At 45.5% G+C, this 23,059-nt stretch overlaps 1 protein-coding gene across 4 annotated transcripts in view; it reads left to right on the forward strand.

Moving 5' to 3' along the window:
• Window positions 1-17,704, forward strand: part of GARRE1 (granule associated Rac and RHOG effector 1) — a 68,513-nt gene extending 50,809 nt beyond the window's left edge. For all 4 annotated transcript variants that reach the window (XM_080908732.1, XM_080908729.1, XM_080908730.1 and 1 more), the window contains exons 9-15: window positions 1,892-1,989; window positions 7,300-7,425; window positions 9,119-10,131; window positions 11,972-12,137; window positions 13,870-14,007; window positions 14,635-14,713; window positions 15,198-17,704. In XM_080908732.1, coding sequence (XP_080764858.1) covers window positions 1,892-1,989; window positions 7,300-7,425; window positions 9,119-10,131; window positions 11,972-12,137; window positions 13,870-14,007; window positions 14,635-14,713; window positions 15,198-15,506 — 1,929 coding nt within the window. In that variant the 3' untranslated portion in view covers window positions 15,507-17,704. The remainder of the gene's footprint in view (window positions 1-1,891; window positions 1,990-7,299; window positions 7,426-9,118; window positions 10,132-11,971; window positions 12,138-13,869; window positions 14,008-14,634; window positions 14,714-15,197) is intronic.
• The last annotated feature ends 5,355 nt before the right edge of the window (window positions 17,705-23,059 follow it).

Below are 23,059 nucleotides of genomic sequence, written 5' to 3' on the forward strand. Positions count from 1 at the left end.
GGGCTGGGGGCCTGTTTCAGTCCTCTGCACTCTGCCCGTTCTCTGACCTCTCTGAATATAGCTCGTTCTTCTCACCTTTCCGGTCAGCCCGTTTCATCTACTGTAAGAGTCCACTTGTGAGGCAAGGCCTCGACCCAATCATTTCTTATCCTGACTCTGCCCAGTACCTTTTGTGCAAGAAATGATAGTATCTGCTTTGGATAAAAATCCACTTTTTACCTGGCAGAGAAAAGGGGAAGGAAAATCAAAAACTTGAGATGGAGTTGGACCAGGTTCAGCACTCATCGTCTGTGATCTCTGTCTTTATTGTCTGCCGCATCAGCCCAGGTAGCTTGTGTGCACTTGATTCTGCCTCATAGTTATGGCTAGAGAGTAAGATCCTGATAAAAGTACTCTTTGTAGTCTGATGTCCGCTTTATTCTCGAAAGGACAGATTAGAGTTGTGTTTGTCCCTGTTTCATGCAGACTACTTTAGGGACAGCCTACTGTACAGAGCTGGGCTCCATTTCCTTGAAGATTCATATAGAAAGAAAAGCAAGAAACAAGGGTCACCCTGCTAACCTATAATAGGGAGAGACTGAGCCAGTGTCTTGGAGACCAGGACCATCTCTGCTGAAGCTGGAACTATGGCAGTGTGTGCTCAGAACAGAGCACAGAAGTAGAAGGCTGTTTTGAGAAAACAGTTTTTTAGGGTCTTTGTTCTAGCTGACAAAGACATTTAGGACCATAGTCGTAGGAGCAAGAGGAGAAAGGAAACACCTGTCAGATCCAACAATGGCTGTTCCTTGGACAGGAAATGTTTCTCAAAGGTCCAGCTGTGAGAGCCCTGTTTATTTATAACAGTGGAAATGAACAGCACTGGAGGCTGTGTTTGGAATTATGAGAAGTACCTATTAGTAGCTTAACCCTTTCTAAAATGGAGATAGGTTTTTCTACTAGTGAGTCATATGCCCAGCCCTTGAATTTGTAATCTTTCTGCCTCCTCCTTACAAGTAGCTTAGATAACTAGTCTGTGCCACCAGGCCCAGATTGGGTCAATTTCTGACATTTTTTTCTTTCACATATATAAATTTTAAAAAACCACTAAAATAGCTGTGTGGTGCACACCTTTAATCTCAGCATTTAGGAGGCAGAGGCAGAGGCAGGTAGATCCCTGAATTTGAGGTCAACCTGGTCTATAGATCAAGCTCTAGGACAGCTAGGGCATTTTTTTGAAAAGACAAAACCAACAAACCCCTAAAATAAGAGATGCATAACCTCTCCTCCCTTTGTGTTTCTCTTACCCATCACGTTCTTCTCCTCCTTTTCCAGTCCTTTTCTTTATCTGTCCCATCTTAAAAAAGTTGTGTGTGCTTGAGTATGTGCTCTGTGTGTATTTGTGTGTGTGTTTGTGTGTGCATGTGTACAGTGCCTTTGGAGGCCAAAGTAGAGCACTGGATCTCCTGGAACTGGAGATGTAGGTGGCAGGGAACAGCAAGACGTGTGTGTTGGGACTCAAGTCCTCTGAAAGAGCAGGAAGTACACTGAACATAACAGCCAGCTCTCCAGACTTGTTTATTTCTTCATTTTGAGACGGGCTAACTGCAAACTCATAATGCACCCATTTGCCTTGGCCTCATAGGATGACAGGAATATACAACCACAACCACACTCATCTTGAGTAATTTGTAATTATAACAACTACAAGTGTAGAAAATGCCTACAAAGTTGAGTGGATCCCACAATTAGAATTTGGTTTCTGTGTATTTTCGCATCATTGCTTGCTGTTATCTCTGGGGACCTCACTGGTCTTGGTACAGATGTGCTGCAGTCTCTGACTTGCTTATGTATTTGGATGTTTGATACTGAAAGCTCTCTCTGAACTTGGTGGTTTTCTTTGTTTCTTTTCTAGGTGGTTGTTGACACAGCACAGATTGAAAATAAAGAAGCCTATGCACCCCAGATCAGTCTTGAAGGCTCCAGAATTGTGGTTCAAGTCCCATCCACATGGTAACATGACTCTTTCTAACAGAAGACTCTTTCTAACTCTGAAGGCTGCGTATCTTTCACTCACTTCTGTGCGACCTGATATGGTAGCGCTTGCTGCCTCCGCACCTCCCAGGGCCTGTTTTGGTCTATGATGGCAGAATCTAAGACCTGAGAAAGAGCTCCTTTGGCCACAAGGACTGAAATATTAGTCATAGATCATATTGAACAATGTTATTTTGTTACTGAAGCCACAGGGTTTAGTGTCTTTTGTTCCCACTAAATTACCCATAATTTTTCTAAAGCTGAGTGGATACTGTAGAATTCTCTCTCAAGTCTTATCTGTTCCAGTCATTACCCTGGTAAAGTTGAGCTTATATCATTATATATTCATTCTCATTGTAAATCTGGGGTCAAGCAAAACTGTTTTTAGTTATATTTGTAACACTTCAAAAGATAAAGTTATTCATAATTTATGTTTTCTAAGAAAAAAGCTCCTATAAACCAGGAAGCAGGCCAGGGATCTGACCCCATATATCAGAAAAGAAGACACTGCACAAGGAGGTGAAAAAACGTGCAACCTCACACTGTGATCACAAGTGAAGATCATAAGATGCATTTTGCCCCCCCAAAAAAATTAGGCTCACTTAGAATAACATTAAGAGATTGGCAAGTACTGGTTTGAGCTAGATTACAGAAACATGCCAAGAGACTTTTGGATTGAGAAGTAATCACAACAAGGTTTTTGAAGAAAAGTTTATACAGTATCTGAAAATGAAGCTTAATTTTTATTTACACTTATGTGGAGGTCAGTGGACACCTTGCATGAAGAGTCCATTTTCTTCCCCTTTGTCTGTGTAGGTTCTGGGGACTGAACTTGGGTGATTAGAGTTGCTGGCAAGTGCCTTTACTGGCAGAGCCATCTCTCTAACCCTCTAATATCTCTGTCTCTCTGTCTGTCTGTCTGTCTGTTTGTCTGTCTGTCTGTCTAGAGATGGTTGATGTCTCATGTATTCCAGGCTGGTCTGAATTTGGGTGTAGTAGAGGACAACCTTGTAGCTAAGGATAGCATTGAACTGCTGATGCCCCTGCTTCCACCTCCGAAGTGTTGAGATTATATAGGTCTGCGAACCAACTGAGCTCAGTTTATAGGATTCTGGGGACCAAACCCAGGGCCATGCATTCTGGACCAGCACTCTACAATTTGAATTTCTAATTCAAATTCTCATTTAAACGTTGTTATTACTGTTGTTGAGATAGTCTTACATAACACAGGGTGGCCTGAAAGCTTACTGTGTGTCTAAGAATGACCTTGAACTCCTAATTCTCTTGCCCCACCTCTTGATAAGGATTACCTATGTATATTATCTTACCTGCCTCATTGGAAAACACTAAACTTTATATGGATTCTTATTTTGAGAAAAACAGACAAACTTTAATATAATTGGGTGACTGTGAACAGCTTCTATTGAACTAGTTTGTTTTCTACCTTGGGTCAGAGGTGATTGGCAGCTGTCTTTAAAGCCTGGTTTCTCACACTTTGAAGGTAGCAGACCCCTGGGAGCCAGCTGAAGATGGAGATTTCTGACACTCAGGGGATGCTGACAGTCTGCATTTGTTTAATAAGCACCTCAGGTAATCCTGGTGCAGGTGGCCAGAGGCCACACTTGGGAAAACACAGTCTGAATGTTGTCAGCCCTGCTGTGGGGAAGGCACGAGGCCTGCAGGCTGAGGACAAAACTGACAGAACACTGCCGTGTGGTTCATTTCCTTTGTAAGTCACCGTACCTCCTGAAATGGCATTGTATACTGTTACTGCTTGCAGAGGCTCCCTCTGCTGTCTGCTTTTTGTAATAATAAAAATTGGTTTTTGGTTTGAGGTTTTTGTTTTTTGTTTTTCCCTTGGAAGCCAAGATCAAGTATCTCTGACACAAAATGCTGGAGACCAGAAGTATTTCAGTCTTGAGCTATTTGATTTTTGTTTTGAAAGTGTTTGCACATGGATGTGATGTGTTAGTGTGAGAATGAAGCGTAAATACAGAATCGATGTGTCTTGGACTGTGATGCCCTAGGCTGGTGCTGCTTTTGCATAGTATTTATAGTGCTCTGAACTTTCACTGTGACCTTGCTTGCCCTTGAGATCAGTTGTGGAAGTCTCTTCTTGTGTCGTCACTGTGGCATCAGAGAATTGCATTTTGAACATTTCGTGCTTTCGGGTTAGAGATGTTGGACCTGTACACGTGTGTGCGCATTGGGAAGGCTGAAGTGGGACCATGTTACTGCATTAGGAAAATAATTGTCAGCAAACTAGCCAAGAGTTTATTCAGCCAGCCTGAGGAGTACATGTGTGTCTTGCTGTCCCTTAGGAGGCTGACAGGATCCCCACATGTAAGCCGATATGGGCTACATAAATAAGGCACCCTTCCCCCTGTGTCTGTCTGTCACACATACATACATATCTTATGTTCTCTACACGTGCCAGTACATGACAGAACAGCAGGAGGATGACTGTTGGCAGGACAAGTGGGGCGTTAAAGAGGAAAATAGTGAGCAAAGCACAGCGACAGGAGTGTGTGAGGCACTGTGGCGCGCGTGGGCCAGCACGCACCGGATAAGCAAGGGTGAAGACCTGCTTTACCCTGATCCCATGTAAGAGTAGTCAAGAACCAGCTCCACAGACCTGCTACCTTTACGTAAGTGTAGCACAGAGAACACGTCTTAAAAGAAAAAAGGAACGTAGTTATAGGGCTGGAGAGATGGCTCAGTGGTTAAGAGCGCTGGCTGCTCTTCCAGAGGACCTAGGTTCAATTCCCAGCACCCACATGGCAGCTCATGGCTGTCTGTAACTCCAGGATGCCACACCCTCACACAGACATATGTGCAGGCAAAACACCAATGCACATAAAATTAAAAAGAAAGAAGGAAACGTGGATGGCAAGATGGCTCAACTCTTTTTTTTTTTTAAATATTTATTTCATATATATGAGTACACTGTAACTGTCTTCAGACAACCAGCAGAAGGCATCAGATCCCATTACAGATGGTCGTGAGCCACCATGTGGTTGCTGGGATTTGAACTCAGGACCTCTGGAAGAACAGTCAGTGCTCTTAACCACTGAGCCATCTCTCCAGCCCGGCTCAACTCTTTAAGAACACTTACTATAGAAGACCTGAGTTTAATTCCCACACTGAGTAGTTCACAACCATCTCTCATTCCAGTTCTAGGGCATCTAACACTTCTGGTCTCCTTAGACTCTGGCAGTCACTCACATGTACTCATAATTAAAAATAATAAAACCAGGCATAGTGGGGACGTGTCTTGAAGTTTTCCCCAAACTTCTAGTGGTAGTCTAATCTTTCTGTTGACCAGCCCCATCCTGTTAGAGTTCAAAAAAAAGTAATCTCAATAGAATGAAAGGCAGTCTGGTGCTAGGTTACAGCTCAGTTACAGATGTGTGTCCAACATCTGTGCTCTGTTTTTTCCACTACCAAATCCCCAGCTACTAAAACACCCATGTTACCTAGGAAATCCCAAGTGCTGTAGGTGTCAGGGTCCTAACATGAGAGCTTAGAAGGTCAGTGTTTGGAACTGGAGGCAGATGTGGTCAGGTGGTCTCAGCTACTGTGAGAGTACACCTACTTTTACTGTCATTCAAGAAACTACAGCTAGGTGTGATGGCAAGTAACTCATCCCAGCAGAGCCTACAAAGAGAAATCCTGTCTTAGGAGAGAAATTACATGAAACAGGAAATGGATTTTGTATGATGTCTTAGTTATGGTTTTAGTGCTATGAACAGACACCATGACCAAGGCAAGTCTTATAAGGACAATATTTAATTGGGGCTGGGTTACAGGTTCAAAGGTTCAGTTCAGTATCATCAAGGCGGGAGTATGGCAGCATCCAGGCAGGCATAGTGTAGGCAGAGCTGAAAGCTGTAACATGTTCATCCAAAGGCACACAGGAGAAGACTGACTCCCAAGCAGCTAGGTATTAAAGCCCACATCCACAGTGACACACCTATTCCAAAAGGCCACGCCTCCTAATAGTGCCACTCCTTGGGCCAAGTATATTTAAACCTCCACATTAGAAGAGGTTTGTTACATGATCTTTAGTTTCAAGCTAATGTACACATTCAAAAGAGTAAAGTAAACCAGATTCAGCTAAGGATTTCTTTAGTTAGATATGTACTAGGTACTTTGAAAGAAAAATGACAGGATCCTACTCTGAAGCTCAGACTGGCCTGGAGCTTAATGGAAACCTCCTACCTCATCCTCTGAAGTGTTGGGATTATATAGACATTACCCTCCCTAGATTTCCATGGGGAAGTACATGAGTATGCACATGTGTGTGGTGGTCCTTAAGTTCCACACTGTAGAGAGAACCACTTAGAAGCATCACCTGTCAATAAAAAAGCTGATTGCCAGTGAGCTGAGGTAAGAAATAGGATGTGGGACACTGACAAGAAGAGAGGATTCTGGGAAATAGTGAGAGGTGCAAGAGATCTGCCCAGGAGCATAGAAGAGATCAGAAACATAGGCGTCTATTAAATACTTGGTCTCAGAGTCATCTGAGGAAACAGAGCCTGGGAAGCAAGAACTTTTTTTTTACACCACAAGTGTTTTATTTTTAAATTGTATTCCACCCTTATTTTGTTTGTTGAGAGGGTCTCTACTAGCCCTGGCTATCCTAAGACTAACTGTGTAGACCAGGCTGACCTTGAACTCACAGATCTATCTCCCTCTGCTTTCCAAGCTACCCTTACTTTTTGAGACAGGGTCTCACTGAAGCTGCAGTTACATCCAGGCCCATCTTTTTTCAGGGTATTCCAGCTCAGGTCCATTTTACTCACACACGTTGGCACATGTGTTTTTGAAGTACAGTGTTTCCTCTTACAGTGGGAGGTTTAGCTTCCTTTAGATGTGTTTTCTACAGCCATGCTGCCCTGTGTGCATCATATGTTGTCTAAATCAGCTCTCTATTGGAGCTTGGTCCTACTGAGAGACCTATGATGCCTCTGTTTCCTCTCCTTTTGCACAGAAGTGCTAGTGTCAGACTTCTGGGTGTACTCCCCAGGTTGATTGGTTGGTGCACTCCCTAGTTTTCTTTCTTGGTTGCTGTGGCTGTCCTTGGCTGTCCTGTAATGCCTGTGTATACCAGGATGGTCTTAAAGTCAGAGATCTGCCTGCTGGAACTAAAAGACACATGCACCACCACACCCAGCACTCCTGGGCTCTTTTTGGATGCTAGAGGTCCTAAGTGTCTTTCATAATGCTTTCTCTGAACACCTTTTCAGAGAAATGCAGTCCAGGCTAACACGACCTGGTTTGTTCTAGGTGCCTGAAGGAAGACCCTGCCACCATGTCCCTGCTGCAGAGAAGCCTGGATCCTGAGAAGACTCTAGGTCTGGTGGATGTGCTCTACACAGCCGTGCTGGACCTAAACCGCTGGAGAACAGGGAGGTTGGTGTCTTCTGCACGCTCTTGAAGGAATCATACATATGGTTCGTGTTTTAGATTCATAGCCAGGAGCAGTATAGCCACATACAATCCAATCCATGTATGCTCGTGCCACTGAAAGTATGTAGGTAAATAAAGCAAGAAAGAGAACTTTTTGGTAACTTTATTTCAAGATGGGTACAACATGCAGATAAGATGCAAGAATTTCTTCATTACCCACATTTCTTAATCTGTTAACACTGACCTTCCTTGTTTTAATCAGAGAGTGTGGTCATGGGGAGAGCTCTTAACCCAGTTCTCATTCCTGTCCACAAAAGCAGAGAAATTTACATTTATTTGTATTCTTCATCCAATTTATTTGTACTTGGAAATAGCTGAGTTACAAGCTCTGAGTTGCTTGTTTTAGCACTGATAAAGACCGTAAACATCACCCATGCTGTCATCTCTTTTCCTTTCCCCTCCTGACAGACTATTTGTATCTCAGGCTGGCCTCAAACTTACTACGTAGTCCAAATTGTCTTGAACTTTTGAAAGCATTTTGTCTTGACTCCTGGGGATAAGAAGCCACCACACTCAGCTTTCTTCTCTTAATATGAGTTCAATAATGTCTGGTCAAGGGTTATAGCAGCCAGTTGCCTTGTCCCCTGCTTCATGGCACTTCTATCTATATATTCTCATGTCCTCGAAAGAGTACTCAGGGCTCGGTGTGGTGACAAATACCTTTATTCCCAGAACTCAGCAGCAGGCTGATCTCTAAATCCAAGGTCAGCAAGACTGGTCTATGTGGCTAGTTCCAGAAAACCGAAAGAAAGAGGGAGAAGGGGGGAGGAGAAGAGTGCTCAGAAATTCTTAGAAGGAACAGCTGCACACACCACAGCAGCAATGTGTGGTCCTCCCCACCACCTGTACCATTTGCATGTGTCCACTGTTTCTCTGCTGAATCTATCCGTCATACCACCACACAAGCCAGGCTTGTCTCCGGTGCTGCAGTCAGCATTTACTCAGCTCCAGATGCTGCTGTTTCACAGCCTCGTGTGAGACCCTGAGTGGTCATTCATCTGTTTATACAGCACATGAACCCAGGACCTGCCTGATCGAATTTACCTTCTGTTGTTCTGATAAAGACCATGATCAAAAGCAACTAGGGGAGGAAAAGGCTTGTTTGGCCTACAGATCCTACAGCCCATCATTTAGGGAAGCCAAGGCAAGAGCCTGGAGGCGGGAGCTTTCTTATACAACCAGAATCACTGGCCCAGTGGTGGCACTGCCCACAGTGGCCTGGGCCCTCCCTTATCAAAGATCAAAGAATCGCCTACTGTCTTACCTATAGGATTGCCTCTCAATGGAGGTTCCAATTCCAAAATAGCTTGTGTCAAGTTGACCAAAGAACCTCAAACAGAAATGCCAACCAGGACACTTAACAGAGAGGTCTTTTTCAAACTCAGTTTGAACCCCTTCTCCACTCTTTCCTCGCTGTCTCCCTGTAGCTTACTTGCTTACTCTGCAGTGCTGGGACTTAGAGCACCGTCATGCCAGTAGTGAGCATCTAGTAACCAGCAGTATCTATCCTCCCGCTAGTAATCAATACAGAAAGTCCTTATTCTCCAACTTGTGTCTTTTCTCTCTCTCTCTCTCTCTCTCTCTCTCTCTCTCTCTCTCTCTCTCTCTCTCTCTTTTTTTTTTTCTGTTCAAATAGGGAACAGGCTTTACCCTGTATACAGATCCAGCTACAGAGGGATATCTGTGATTTTGGGAATCAGGCTGACCTGCCTTCTGGAAATGGAAGCAAATCCTCAGGCCTGCAGAAGACTTTCTCCAAACTGACATCTCGGTTCACAAAGAAGGTGTCATGCACCAGCTCTGGCAGCACTCACTATTCCAAAAACATCTTCACAGCTGGTTGTTCAGAGGAGAAGGCCAAAATGCTGGGCAATAATATTGATACACGGTTACAGAGCATTTTGAACATTGGCAACTTCCCTAGGACTATAGACCCTTCACAGTCGTCTCAGAATTCCAGTAATGCAATGGTCAATGGCTTCCTCCTGGAGAGACATGAGAACTTCCTGCATGGGGATGATGGCAAGGATGAGAAGGGCATGAACTTACCTACTGATCAGGAAATGCAGGAAGTGATAGATTTTCTCTCAGGCTTTAACATGGGCCAGTCCCATCAGGGGTCCCCTCTGGTGACAAGGCGTAACTCTACTGCCACTGCCATGGTGACTGAACAGAAGACAGGAACCATGCAACCACAGCAGCCATCACTGCCCTTGGCCCCTCCACTACGGCCACCCCAGGCTGGAGCACACACGCCTCTGGCAGCCCAGCAAGGTCTGGCTCCTCAGCAGCAGTCTCCAAAGCAGCAGCAGCCCCAAGTCCAGTACTACCAGCACCTGCTGCAGCCTATTGGATCACAGCAGACTCCAGCCCAGCCTCGGGCTCCTGGTAAATGGGTACATGGCTCATCTCAGCACCCATCACAGCCCATGGCAGCGGGTCTGTCTCCTCTTGGTCAGTGGCCTGGCATATCTGATCTCAGCTCTGATTTGTACAGCTTGGGTCTAGTGAGCAGCTATATGGACAATGTGATGTCAGAAGTTTTGGGACAGAAGCCACAGGGACCTAGGAATAACACCTGGCCAAACCGTGACCAAAGTGATGGAGTCTTTGGAATGCTTGGAGAGATTTTGCCTTTTGATCCTGCAGGTAGGTGAGGCCTTTCTGCTGTTCACCCCATTGAAAAGTTCAGTTCAGTCCCTGAGGAATTCTTAGAGGCCTGCCTATCACAGCCTTATAAGGTACAGTACATGGATGTACTAGTGTGCCCTACTAGTAAGTATCTGCACCCAGCCCCTAAGCCTTTGCTAGGACTCTTTCATTGTCTGGAGCAGGGACATGTAGCAAGAATGGAAAGCAGATTAGGAAAGTGTCTGAGAAGGGAGCACCTTAATCATCTAGAGTGCCCTTTTTTAAAATTCTATTTTAAATTTAATTTTTTTTTACTTTTTGTGGTACCAAGTATTGAACACAGGGCCTTCTCACACATGGTAAGCAAGTAATCCACCAATGAGCCATATACCCAGCCTACCCTTTTTACTCTTTCTTTCCTTCTTTCTTACCCTTTTCTTTCTTTCTTTCTTTCTTTCTTTCTTTCTTTCTTTCTTTCTTTCTTTCTTTTCTCCTTCCTTCCTTCCTTCCTTCCTTCCTTTCTTTCTTTCCTTCTTTCTTTTTCTTTCATTTATTCATTCATTAGAAAGTCTCACTAATTTGCCAAGTTGAGCTCAAACTTACTCTATAGCCACAGTCAGGCCTTGAATTTGGCATCACGAGTTGGAAGATGGCGTACTTGCTCAAGTTTGGCTTGAGTGGCAGTGATATGTCACCTCTATCTGGCTTTGGTAAACTCCATGATGTAGTTGGTTAAAAGTCATCATGTGATTCTCTAAAGTTATTAAATGCTGCAAACTCATATTTTGGGTTTTTTTTCATGTGTGTGAATGTTTTGTCTGCACATATGTGTGTGTACCATGTGCATGCCTGGTGCCATCAAAAGTCAGAATAGGGGCTCAGATTCCCTGGAACTAGAGTTATGGATGACTGTGAGCCACCATCTGGGTGCTTAGAAGCAAACCTGAGTTCTCTACAAAATCAACAAAAACTCTAAACCACAAATCCTTCTCCAGCCCAATACACAAATTTTTGAAAAATAATTTTTATGTTTATTTTTCATGTTTTGAGAAGGCTCTTACCATGTAGCCTTGGCTAGTTTGGAACTTAGTGTGGACTAGCCTGACCTTGAACTCACAAATCCACCTGCCTCTGCCTCCTGATTGGTGGGATTTAAAGGTGTGCACTACCATGTGTGACCTAGATTTTTATATATAAGTGTGTACCACATGAGGGCCTAGGAGTTATGGATGGTTGTGCTAGAAATTGAACCCAGGCCCTAATGTAAGAGCAACAAGTGCTCTTCACTGCTGAGCCCTATTTGTGTTAATAATTTAACTTTGGGGGACTAGAGAGATGGTTCCCTGGTTAGGAACACTGGCTGCTCTTCCAAGGGACCTGGGTTCAATTTCTAGTACTCACATGACAGCTCACAACTGTCTGTAAATCTGGTATCTAACACCCTCACACAGACATGCATGTAGATAAATACAGTACACATAAAAAAATCAGCTTTGGGCGACTGAGCCAGGGGTTCACTGAGAGTTTCAGAACAGTCTGTGATATATATGGTTTATTGGGCATATAGCAAGACTTTTTCTCAAAAAGCAAAGGTAGTTGTGGGTGGTTCTGACTTTCGTTCTTTGTCTTCTCTTCGCATCCCAGCCCTTGCCTAATGCCCACCTCAACCTCAAACCTGTGTGCTATAAGCCCAATATCACTTCAGGGAGTGGCCATAGCTTGCAGCCAACCAATGGGACAGTTTCTTGCTAGGTTCTCACCACTTTACTATGTGTATGACCAGTTCATCCTCAGAGGGGAGGAAAGGGAAGAGGTCGATTTGCCCTTAAATCCTGACTTTTCCTTTGTCTCAACATAGTGGGCTCAGATCCAGAGTTCGCACGCTACGTGGCAGGAGTGAGCCAGGCAATGCAGCAGAAGCGGCAAGCCCAACATGGCCGCCGGCCAGGCAACCCCCGGGGCAACTGGCCACCCATGGATGACACTCATCGGACCTGGCCTTTGCCAGAGTTCTTCACAGAAGGGTGAGTTCTGCCTAAAGCAAGGAAGCAAAATTTAGGATCTAGATGCCTCTTACAGACTTGGTTTGAAGGAAGCTGTCTTAGCCAGGGTTTCTATTCCTGCACAAACATCATGACCAAGAAGCAAGCTGGAGAGGAAAGGGTTTATTCAGCTTACACTTCCACATTGCTGTTCATCACCAAAGAAAGTCAGGACTGGAACTCAAGCAGGTCAGGAAGCAGGAGCTGATGCAGAGGCTGTGGAGGGATTTCACTTACTGGCTTGCTTCCCGTGGCTTGCTCAGCCTGCTTTCTTATAGAACCCAGGTCTCCCAGCCCAGGGATGGCTCCACCCACAATGGGCTGGGCCAGGGATGGCTCCACCCACAATGGACTGTGCCCTCCCCCCTTGATCACTAGTTGAGAAATGCCTTACAGCTGGATCTCATGGAGGCATTTTTCACAGAGGCTCCTTTCTCTGTGATAACTCAAGCTTGTGTCAAGTTGACACAAAACCAGCCAGTACAGAAGCTCACTGACTTTCATTCATTTTTTTCCTTGGCAGCGTAAGTGTAATGTGGCTAAATCTTGGTGGGTTCAGATTCTAATAGGATGTTAAGGGGTGGGATGTATCCACATAAACACTTCTGCTATGAATGAGTGACTTAAGACAGCCTCTTGTAAAAAGCAATACACGTGTATGAGATTAAAACATTTTAATTAAAATATTTTATCTCTAAAATTATAAATATGGGGGCTGAAATAAAAGTATATACATATATGTGTGTACTAACGTCTATAAGAAATTATAAAAGCGAGAAAACACAAGATCCTTTTCCTCTTGGAGCAGGGATCTTATTTGACAGTGTGGCCTTTCTGGTGAAAGGAGCCTGAGTATAAAACTCAGTAAGTATGGGAGTGCTGTTATTGTAGCCCTCAGAAAGCAGAGCAGGCTTGGGGCACGTGGCTCAGCAGTAGCATGTTTAGCTAGCATGTGCAAGGCCCTAGCTCAAACCCCAGTACAGCAAAGACCAGGGCATGTGCTTCAACTCTAGTGTAACGAAAAATCTGTGGGAGGCAGGCACGCGGCAGGTGTGAGTATAGGTTAGCCAGGGCCACAGTTAGAGGCTAGTCTGAATGACCTAGAGAAATCTTATTTCAGGAAAACAAATCAAAAAAATCACAGGCTGGAGAGATGGCTGAATAAATGATTAGGAGCCTTTGCAGAGGATCCAAATGATTCCCAGCGCCCAAATGGTGGCTCACAACCATTTTTAACTTTAGTTTAGGCCAGGCAGTGATGGTGCTTCCCTTTAGTCTCAGCACTTGGGAGATGGAGGCAGGTAGATCTGTGAGTTTGAGGCCAGCCTGGCCCACAGAGCCAGTTCGAAGACAGCCAGGGTATACAGAGTAACCCGTCTGAAGACAAAATAAATGGTCCAGTTGATCAGGGAGTTAGCCTTCTGTCCTCTGAGGCATCTACACACAGGCACACACATATACATAAAAACTTAAGTCTTTAAGAAAATTATGAATTTATGTCTCAGATTACCTCTTGGTTAATAAATGTAGAAAGTGAAAGAACATTCCCACTTTGTTTTTCTCTAAAACTATCCACATATCAGTCACAGGCCTCTGAGAGCCAAAAGGAAGTAGTGACTCTTACTTTCGAGGAGAAAGGAGGAAAATATCAAATTGTGGCAGAGAGAGGCAGGAGAGGCTTTGGGAAGTCTGACTGATTTCTCTGCATTCTCAGGGACAGCCTGCACAGTGGCTGGGCAGGTGCTCAGGGAGACTCGGCCAGCTCCAGTGATGAGACATCTTCAGCCAATGGGGACAGCCTGTTCTCCATGTTTTCAGGGCCTGACCTTGTTGCTGCTGTCAAACAGAGAAGGTAGGAAATAGCTGAACTGTGATTGGAGAATCGATCTGCCTCTGGGGAAGCAGGAAGTCCTTTTGTTTTCCCTGAGACCAGATAAAGGTTTCTGGGCAAAGGCTTCTGGAGGCATCTTCAAAAGGTGTCTTCCACTGTGAAAACCTGTGCTGGGCTGGTGGGACACTTAAGAAGGAAGTCACCTCTGTCGGGGGTCTGTTCCCGTGCACAAGAAAGCTCTGTCTCAGATCTGCTGTATCTTTCCCTTTTTACTGTTCGGTGTAAAGCGAGCATGCTTGTTTTCTCTTTTTGGAATAGTTTATTCTTCAACAGTTTCATATATGCATACAGTGTATATTGGTCATCTATCACAAAGCATTTTTTAAAGTCCACCCAGTGCATGTTAAACACTTTGAATAACTATTGAATAAATTAATAAAAAGCCAAAGGGGGTTAACTTAGCTGTGAAAACAGCCAGTGCCATCAGCTCTGTCCACTTCCAGCACAAGTTTTACAGGCATGCTGCACCCCCAGGGCACACTGCCTCAGCACCTAGACTGGGGACCTAGAGACCAGAGCCAAGTACTTAAGCTCTGTCCCGTACTATGAAGCCAAGTGGTCAGTGCTCTGAGCTCTTGATTCTTTCAGGAAACACAGCAGTGGAGAGCAGGAGACCAGCACACTGCCCTCACCACCTCTCCTGACCACAGTGGAGGATGTGAACCAGGTATTGTGAGCTAGGTCATGCTAAAGAGTTTGGGTCTCAAAGTCATAAGGGTTGCTATGGTGAATTGTTTTCTCATGATTTTTGTCTAAATGAGGAGATAGGATCACCTCAGCTGACACAGTCATGTGCTAAGATGAGCCACACAGCACACTGGCTGTTCAATCAGTTAAAATAAGGGTTGTGGGTACAGGAGTGGTGGGAGCTATGTAAATATTGAGCTATGAAAGTTATACACATATCTAAGTGTATATGAGTAGAAACACAAATTTAACTCCACAGTTGGGCTACAAGAATGTTGTATACATTGAGTAGGCATTGGGCACTATTGTCTCTGTAAGAACATCCCTGTACCAAGCTGTGGGGGGGCTGCTGCTCTCACCCTGTCCACTAGATAAAAAGAAGAGTGGGAGTTCCGGGGGATGGGTGGGGTGTGACAATGATACGTCACCTGAAATGGCACTAAAAACTCTCTTCTGTTTCTCAGGATAACAAAACCAAAACGTGGCCACCCAAAGCACCATGGCAGCACCCCTCCCCGCTGCCCAGCACACTGCCCAGCCCAGCTGCACCACTCTATGCAGTTGCCAGTCCTGGCGGCCAGTGGAACGATACCATGCAGATGCTGCAGTCCCCTGTGTGGGCTGCATCCAGTGACTGCAATGCCACCTCCTTCACCTATGTTCAGACACCACCACAGCCCCCACCTCCACCAGCACATAAGGCAGCACCCAAGGGCTTCAAGGCCTTCCCTGGGAAGGCTGAGCGCAGGCCAGCCTATTTGCCCCAGTACTGACCACAGCTAGCCTGCTGCCCATCCAAGCTGTCCCCAGGGCTAACTGGCTGATACCAGCCCCAGAAGGACCAGTGTACCCTGCCTCAGGGACGGAAATGTTCCTTGGGTCAGAGGTGATTGGCAGCTGTCTTTAAAGCCTGGTTTCTCACACTTTGAAGGTAGCAGACCCCTGGGAGCCAGCTGAAGATGGAGATTTCTGACACTCAGGGGATGCTGACAGTCTGCATTTGTTTAATAAGCACCTCAGGTAATCCTGGTGCAGGTGGCCAGAGGCCACACTTGGGAAAACACAGTCTGAAGGTTGTCAGTCCTGCATGTGGGGAAGGCACGAGGCCTGCAGGCTGAGGACAAAACTGACCATTCTTTGAAACTTTCTCCTCTTTAACACAGAGTGGGACCCACACCCATTACTGATTTTATAGATATTTTTTATGTAGGCTTTCGGTTAAAAACGTCTCCTGCCTAAAATGCAGTGGCTATCTTAAGATCCCAGGTACACTGGCTGGAGGTTTGTTAGCTCAGCACTGTCTTCGGTTAAGCTTATAACAAGATACTAGTGATCAGAATCAACCCCCTGGCTTCCCATGGGTCGGTATCTCCTCTGAAGCAACCAGGAGTGCAGGTCAATGTAATTTACAAGGCAGGATTGGAGCTGCTGTGAGGCATATTCTGGCAGCCCAGGGGGTGTAGCTGGTACATGTAGTGCAGAGTAAAGCTGGACCTGCTGCCGTCATCTGCCTCCTGTGACCAGGGCAGTACCAGTACCACGCTCCTCTATGGGAGGAACTGTGGGAGGGAAGGGGTTACACCAAGACCCCCACACTCAGAACCACAGTGACATTTGTGAGCTGGCTCAAAGACAAAGGAATTATGATGTAGACAGGAACTCAAAATTTTGTTTAGTCACCAACAAAAAAAAAAAAAAAAAAAAAAAAAAACCCTCATTTTTAGTTAACGTGTGCCATTAAACATATGACACTCCATGGATTTGGGGATATTTTCCAGCTAGAATGGATCCATAAAAATTGAATGGTGCTTAAATTGAGAAATAAATATATCTATATAGAGTAGACATTTCCCACTATATATTAATTGAGGTTGCAGAAAGTTCTTTATATAAAACTTATTTAAATTTTTCATATTTCATCTTTGAAAATGTCTAATTGAGAAAAATTCATGATATTTTCTGGTATGAAAGTTTGACAGTATTAATTTTTTTATATTTTCTTAAATCATTAAACCATTTTAATATATGTTAACTACTAATAAATGGTTTATTCTTTCTAACTCCATGTAAGCTTTTCCAACGAAGATTGTAATAACACATTTATGTTCTCATTTTTCTACAGATAAATTTATATTTCAAAATACCAAAAAAACCCCTATGTATACGCACCACATACATGCACACACACGAAAATTATAGAGGGCCTATACGGTGTCTGATCCCAGCCACCTGCGTTTTAGTACTGTGTCTCTAGGCTGCCTAAGGCCTCGGCTGTTGTCACTTGTGCTGTGGGGGTGCCATTTCTGCCTGTGATGATGATCCTTCTCAGTGGGTTTGGAATATTCACCTCACCATGTTTACAGAGAACTATTTTGTACATAGAGTTTTCCAGGCACGTACTTTACACCAGCCCTGCGTGGCTGCTGTCTGTGTTAGCTGTCACAGTGTGCACACTAATCTGTTCAAAGTTCCTTGTGGCTGTTTTACTTGTAAAAACTTTCTATTTCCTTCAGTAATGTTTCCACAGTGCCCTGTGTTTCTAGTTCTAGTTTACTGCAGTACTCTCATTTTCATAGTGCCTCCCTCAAGACCTCACCCTGGGCCAAGGTGGCTCCTCGGTGCCCCAGCACAGGTGACACTGCTAATTGTCATCTCTGGTCTGTCATTCTCTATTAAGGAAGACATTTTGTCTCCATGGCTGTGAGACCGTGTGAATCAGTTTGTGTAGTCTTCACGTAGGTGCTGTCCGCAGCACCACCTTGCTCTAAACACTGGTAATTCCAGGTGCTGCGCTTGGCAGAGGTGTCTCTCCAAAGTGCATGTATGCGTGTGAGTGTGTCCTCAGCACGGCCAAGCATGGCTGCCTTGCTCGGCATCAGTAGGACATCATGTGAATAGTTGTGACCTCCCAAACTGGAACTCTACATTTTGTATCTTACTTTTAAAGCTCCTATAAGTAAAATAACTTGGCTTTATTAAAATATACATTTAATAATACTCTGCATCTTTTTTAAAATTAACTGCAGCAGTTACGTCATAAGCAGCGGCTCTCAGCAGAGCTGTGCAGGAGCTGGTTTCTAGGTCGTCTTGTCCTGAGTCTCACATCTGTCAACAGGGATGGGATTGATGAGACAGGCAGAGGGCAGAGCTGAAGGTACAGTCCCTGAGCCCATTGACCTCTCTAATGTCCTGAGGCCTCTGCATGGGCAGTTGAAGACTGTCTGTGCCTGGAAGAATGTGGGCTCTTTCTGAAGTTGGTCCTGCTAGCACCCTCATCCTATCACTCAGGATGCCGTGACCTGCCCCAACAGCCTAAGGAACAAACCCAGGAATAGGGGTTTTCTTCCCCTTTCCCCTCAGCAAATTTATCTGTAATCCTAGTACTTGGGAGGCTAAGGCAGGAAACCAGGCATAATGGTACTCACCTGTAATCTGGGCGTTTTGGAAATTGATATTAAGAGGATTAGTTCAAGGTTCTTGTGGCTACATAATTCAAGGCTAGCCTGGACTACATAAGACCCTGTCTCAAAACTACAGGTGATTAGGTTGTAGTTAAGTGGTCGAACGATTGATCTGCAAGTCCAAGGCCCAGAGTTGAGTCTCCAGACCAATAAATAAAGAACTAACAACTAGCAGGACATAGACACCGAATGTGTTCCTGTTTGACATAAGTGCCCAGTGCTTTTGTCTCTATCAGTGGTGATGAATGGAGCGTGGTGTACCTACTGTGTCCTGCACATGTTGGGACACTGGCAGAGATGGTATTGTCAGAGCTGGAGAGCCTAGGAGGCTTCAGCCAGCCTGGGAAATGAAGCAGCACACCATCCATAGGTGCTTAGGAGACCATGCTCTAGAACAAAAGGATGATCTGGTGGTTTAGTTCTTGGCCTGTCGACAGGCCACACGGGTGAGCAGCATGCCTGGGGAGTCCCGGGAACAAGCCTCTCTGACGTGTACTGATTTCAACAATGCAACTGGCCTTACTAGCTTCAAGGCAAGTATGTGTTCTTCTATTGGTTACAGAATGAGTTGGGGATGTGGGCTTGGGTGACAAGGACAGTCTCATGCTCATTTCCCCTGGGGTTAGGCTCTTGCTATACAGGCAAATAGCATGCAGAGACTTGTGCAGTTCTTGTTCTACAGGGGAGACAACCCCGTTTTCCCATCCTTGGCAAGAGCACAGACAACCATCCTAGAAAGTAAATCAGCTGGCCATTTAAAGTGTCCTCAAGCACACCCTATCACTTTAAGTCACTGCCATTAGGGTTTCCTACCCACCCACCCCTCCTCACTGCCTTTACCCCGCTTCCTCCAACTCCTTGCTCTGTTGCTCTGAAGCAGTGGTTCTCAAACGAACAAGACCCCTTGGGGGTGGAATTACCCTTTCACAAGGGTGGCCTAAGACCATTGGAAAATACATTTAATTTACATTTCATATCAGTAGCAAAATTAAGTAACAAACTAATTTTGTGGTTGGGGTCAATTGTATTTAATTAGATTTCTAGGCTTATGCCTGGACAAACCACACCAAACCAAAGCACGGTTCCACGTGGAGAGGTTTAAAAGAATAGGGGTGGTACTGGAGTCGGGGTCAAGGGAAGAGAAGAGAAAAAGAGGAAGAGGAGGGGTTTCAATCTTTTATAGGGGTGGTGACGTCACTTGCTCCCAGGTGAAGGTGGGTTTTTGAGCCGATGTCTTCTGAGAATGCTTTGGTTGTTTCCATGGCAACGGACGTGCCAGGTTCCTGTCACCTGTGGGTGGCGCCATCGCCGGGGGTAGGAGCTGTCCTAATGCCAACAGTCACCACACCTTGAACTGTGGTTTAAAAAAGGATCGCAGCATTTCGAAAGTTGAGAACCATTACTCTAAAGGGTGCTTTTAAGTCTCAAGAATTTCTCTATGCCTTTGCTTGCCATTACAACAGTCAGCACTGCCTGGGCCCCGGGAGAGCGGAGGCTGAATCCTGTTAGGGCCACAGTTCCTAGACCACTGTCAGGCATTTTGTAGCTGATGCTGCTGGGGCCAGGTTTGCTAATTCTAATATATAGAGTGAAAAATCAGACCTGATGAGACTCAGGCTGAACTAAAGCGGTTTTCACCATAATTCTATCAGGACTGCTAAGGAATTACCATTGGGAGTTTTTAACGAGAGGGCTCACACTGTAGCCCAGGCTGGACTAAGTAGTTTAGTACTATAGAGCCCAGGCTGGCATCTAATACGCTAGCTTCAGCCTCCTAGTCCTGAGACCATAGGTGTAAGACGCCACGCCCTCCTGCCACACGCGTTATTCTTGGAGAGCGCGTCCCTCAACTCGGAGCATGCGCACTGCACCGTATTTCAGCCATCCCAGACGTGCAAATGCTGGCGTTTTCTAATTCACTCAGCTCCTACTCCGCGTGCGCACATGCGCACAGCACATGCGCTCGCCCTGCCACTCACCCCCGAACGTGCCAGCCTACACGCAGCTAGCCTAGGTGCTGCGCGTGCCCGCGGCCTCCATGCGCGCGGTTTCCCCGCCCGCCGCAGCGGAATGGACGTGCGCGTGCCTGGAGCTCCGCCCCCGCAGGAAGGCGCGCTCCCCCGCCTTGACGGCCAAGTGACTCAGCATCTCAGCCAGCCCTGCAGCATCCGGACTGGTCCTCAGCCTGGTGGCTTCCGTTCCGTTTTCCCCGCCTCCCGCCGGTGCATTCCACTCAGCGCCCGGTGGCAGCCTTCACTCCTGGATCAACCTAATTATTAGATTAATAATAATAATCTGATCCAGCCAAATACCCTGGCCTCAGCTTCCTCATCTTTAGGACGAGGAAGTAAGTGCCTTCCTCTGATATAGAACCACCGAAGTCGGGGAAGTGCCAGCATCACAAAACTTAAGGGCTTCGCTGAGGCCTCGTCGTAGGGAATTTCGACATTTCCTGGACTTTCTAAACACTGTCAAATCCTCCTATGATCCGGTACACGGGCTAGGCCATCTTGCGGAAGGCACTTGAGACTGATTTGAGCAGGTTCTCATGCGCTTTCTGAGCCAGGTTCAATGAATAAAGATTGTGTTTAATCTTGTGGCTATGATCCCAAGAACGTTCTGCTCAGGGACCTGTCGATCCGGACTGAAGTCTTTACTCCGTGGTTTGCATTGCTTGGCAAACAAACAAACCCTAGCTGTTGGAATTATTTGGGACAGGTCCTCATTATGTAACCCTGGCTGTCCTGTAATTTGTAGATCAGAGTGTTGGGATTAAAGACTGCACCAACAGGTGCAGTTCCTATCGGGTAGATAGGCGAAACACCCCTAAGATCATTGGGGAGACTTAAGAGTGTACCCACGTGTGGTTGCACAAACCTACAACTCCAGTACTCCAGAAACCTTGGCTACATCTTTGGTTTTGTTTTTTAAGGTGGGATTTCTCTATAGCCCTGGCTGTCCTGGAACTCTGTATAGACCAGTCTGTCCTCAAACTGAAAAGGGATCCCTGTATCTGCTTTCCCAGTGCTGGGGGTTAAAGGCTAGGGACTACTCAGTTGGGCTTCAGCTTTTAAAAAGCAGTAAACAGAAACTCAGAACAACATAAAAATCAAGGAACCCTACCTCTAGGGGTCATAATCCTGTTTCCCTTAAAACTGAAGCTCAAGGCAGAGAAGATGGCTCATCAGGAAAGTCAGTCAGTTCTGAGAATATTGATCTCTGACAATTAATAGGAACAGGGAGAGAGAATGAAGGAAAGCCTTCAAAAGGACCCCCTACCAAAAGGGAGTCTGAGGACCTCTAGAACAGGACAATTAAGACTGGCATTCTTGCTGGTTGAGGTTCAGGGTGTGGTGTGTGTGTGTGTGTGTGTGTGTGTGTGTGTGTGTGTGCAATTCACCTGGAGGCCAGAGGACAACTTTGAGCACTGTTCATTAGGAATGCCGTCTGCCCTTTATATTTAATTAGATTTATTTATTCGAAGGGTGTACCCCAGAGTGCCTGTGCTCAAAGAACAGAACGATTTTGAGAGCTCATCCTTTTCTTCTCTACTGTGGATTTCAGGGATTAGATAGGTTATCTGTCTTGACCCCAAATACCTTTGACCCATGAGCTATTTTTTTCAGCTCCACTTCTCCCTGCCCCTCTTTTTTGGGATAGGACCTCTCTGTACAGTCCTGGCTGTCCTGAAATTCACTCTGTAGACCAAGATGGCCCTGAACTCACAGATATCTGCCTCCCGAGTGAGAGTGAGTGCTTGGAATAGTGGTGTGCACCACCGCCACCCTGCCTTTTTTTGGGTTCACCAGCCCCCTTTTAATTATTTTACTAATTTTTAAATTAATTTATTAATTATTTTATTAATTTTCAGCTTCATTTTTGGTTGAGAGCCTAGCCTTCAACAGCTGAGCCATCTCTCCAGCCCCCAGCTTCTTTTTTGAGTCAGGGTCTGTATGTGAGACCCAGAGCTCACTTTTGAGGTCAGGCTGAACATTGACCCCTAGGATCCTCCTGTTTCTGCCTCTCTAGCACTGAGATTGCAAGAGGCCACCACAAGCAGGTTTTTACACCAGCTCTGAAGAGTAAACACATCCTCGTGCTTCTGAGGCAAGTGCTTTACAAAACTTCTCAGCTCCTGTGTTTCGTTTTAAAGACATGATGGCTTCAGACTCTAATGTTGCTGATACTGGCCTCGAACTCTCCATCTTCCTGCCTTTCCTCCCCACATGCTGGGATTATAGTGCCACCCCAGTGCTAAATGTCCAGCACTAATTTGAAAACTTAGCAAGGGGCTGGCTCAGCGGTTAAGAGCACTGGCTGCTCTTCCAGAGGTCCCAAGTTCAATTCCCAGCAACTACATGGTGGCTCACAACCATCTGTAATGGAATCCGATGTCCCCTTCTGGAGTGTCTGAAGAAAGCGACAGTAAACTCAAATTGATAAAATAAATCTTTTTAAAAGAGAAAGCTTAGCAAATTAAGCTATTATTAATATATATTAAAAATCACACACATTTCCCCCAAACACTTCCCCTCACCTACTCTTCCTCATCAGAAGTCTTCCTTGTTCCTTGGACTCGTGGGTGAGAAGTCCATTTCTTTTTCAGGAAGTTGCATTCTAAAGTGGATATCTTGACCTTTCTCTCCAAGCACTACTGGATGCCTCACTCTTCCCACGCTGCAAGTCCATCTTCTCCTGCCTGGACTGAAGGCGCCTCCTTCAGGACCTGCGTTATTCCGCAGAGCTCCTGTTCAGCTCAGATCCTTTATACAGAGTGTCAGATAAAGTCCCTGCTCCACGTAGACTCTTTCTGTGGCTTCTCATCTTTAAACAAAGCGCACAGTTCTCACGATTTGTAAGCCACT

The sequence above is a fragment of the Micromys minutus genome, assembly GCF_963924665.1.
Source record: "Micromys minutus genome assembly, chromosome: 32".
NCBI lineage: Eukaryota > Metazoa > Chordata > Mammalia > Rodentia > Muridae > Micromys > Micromys minutus.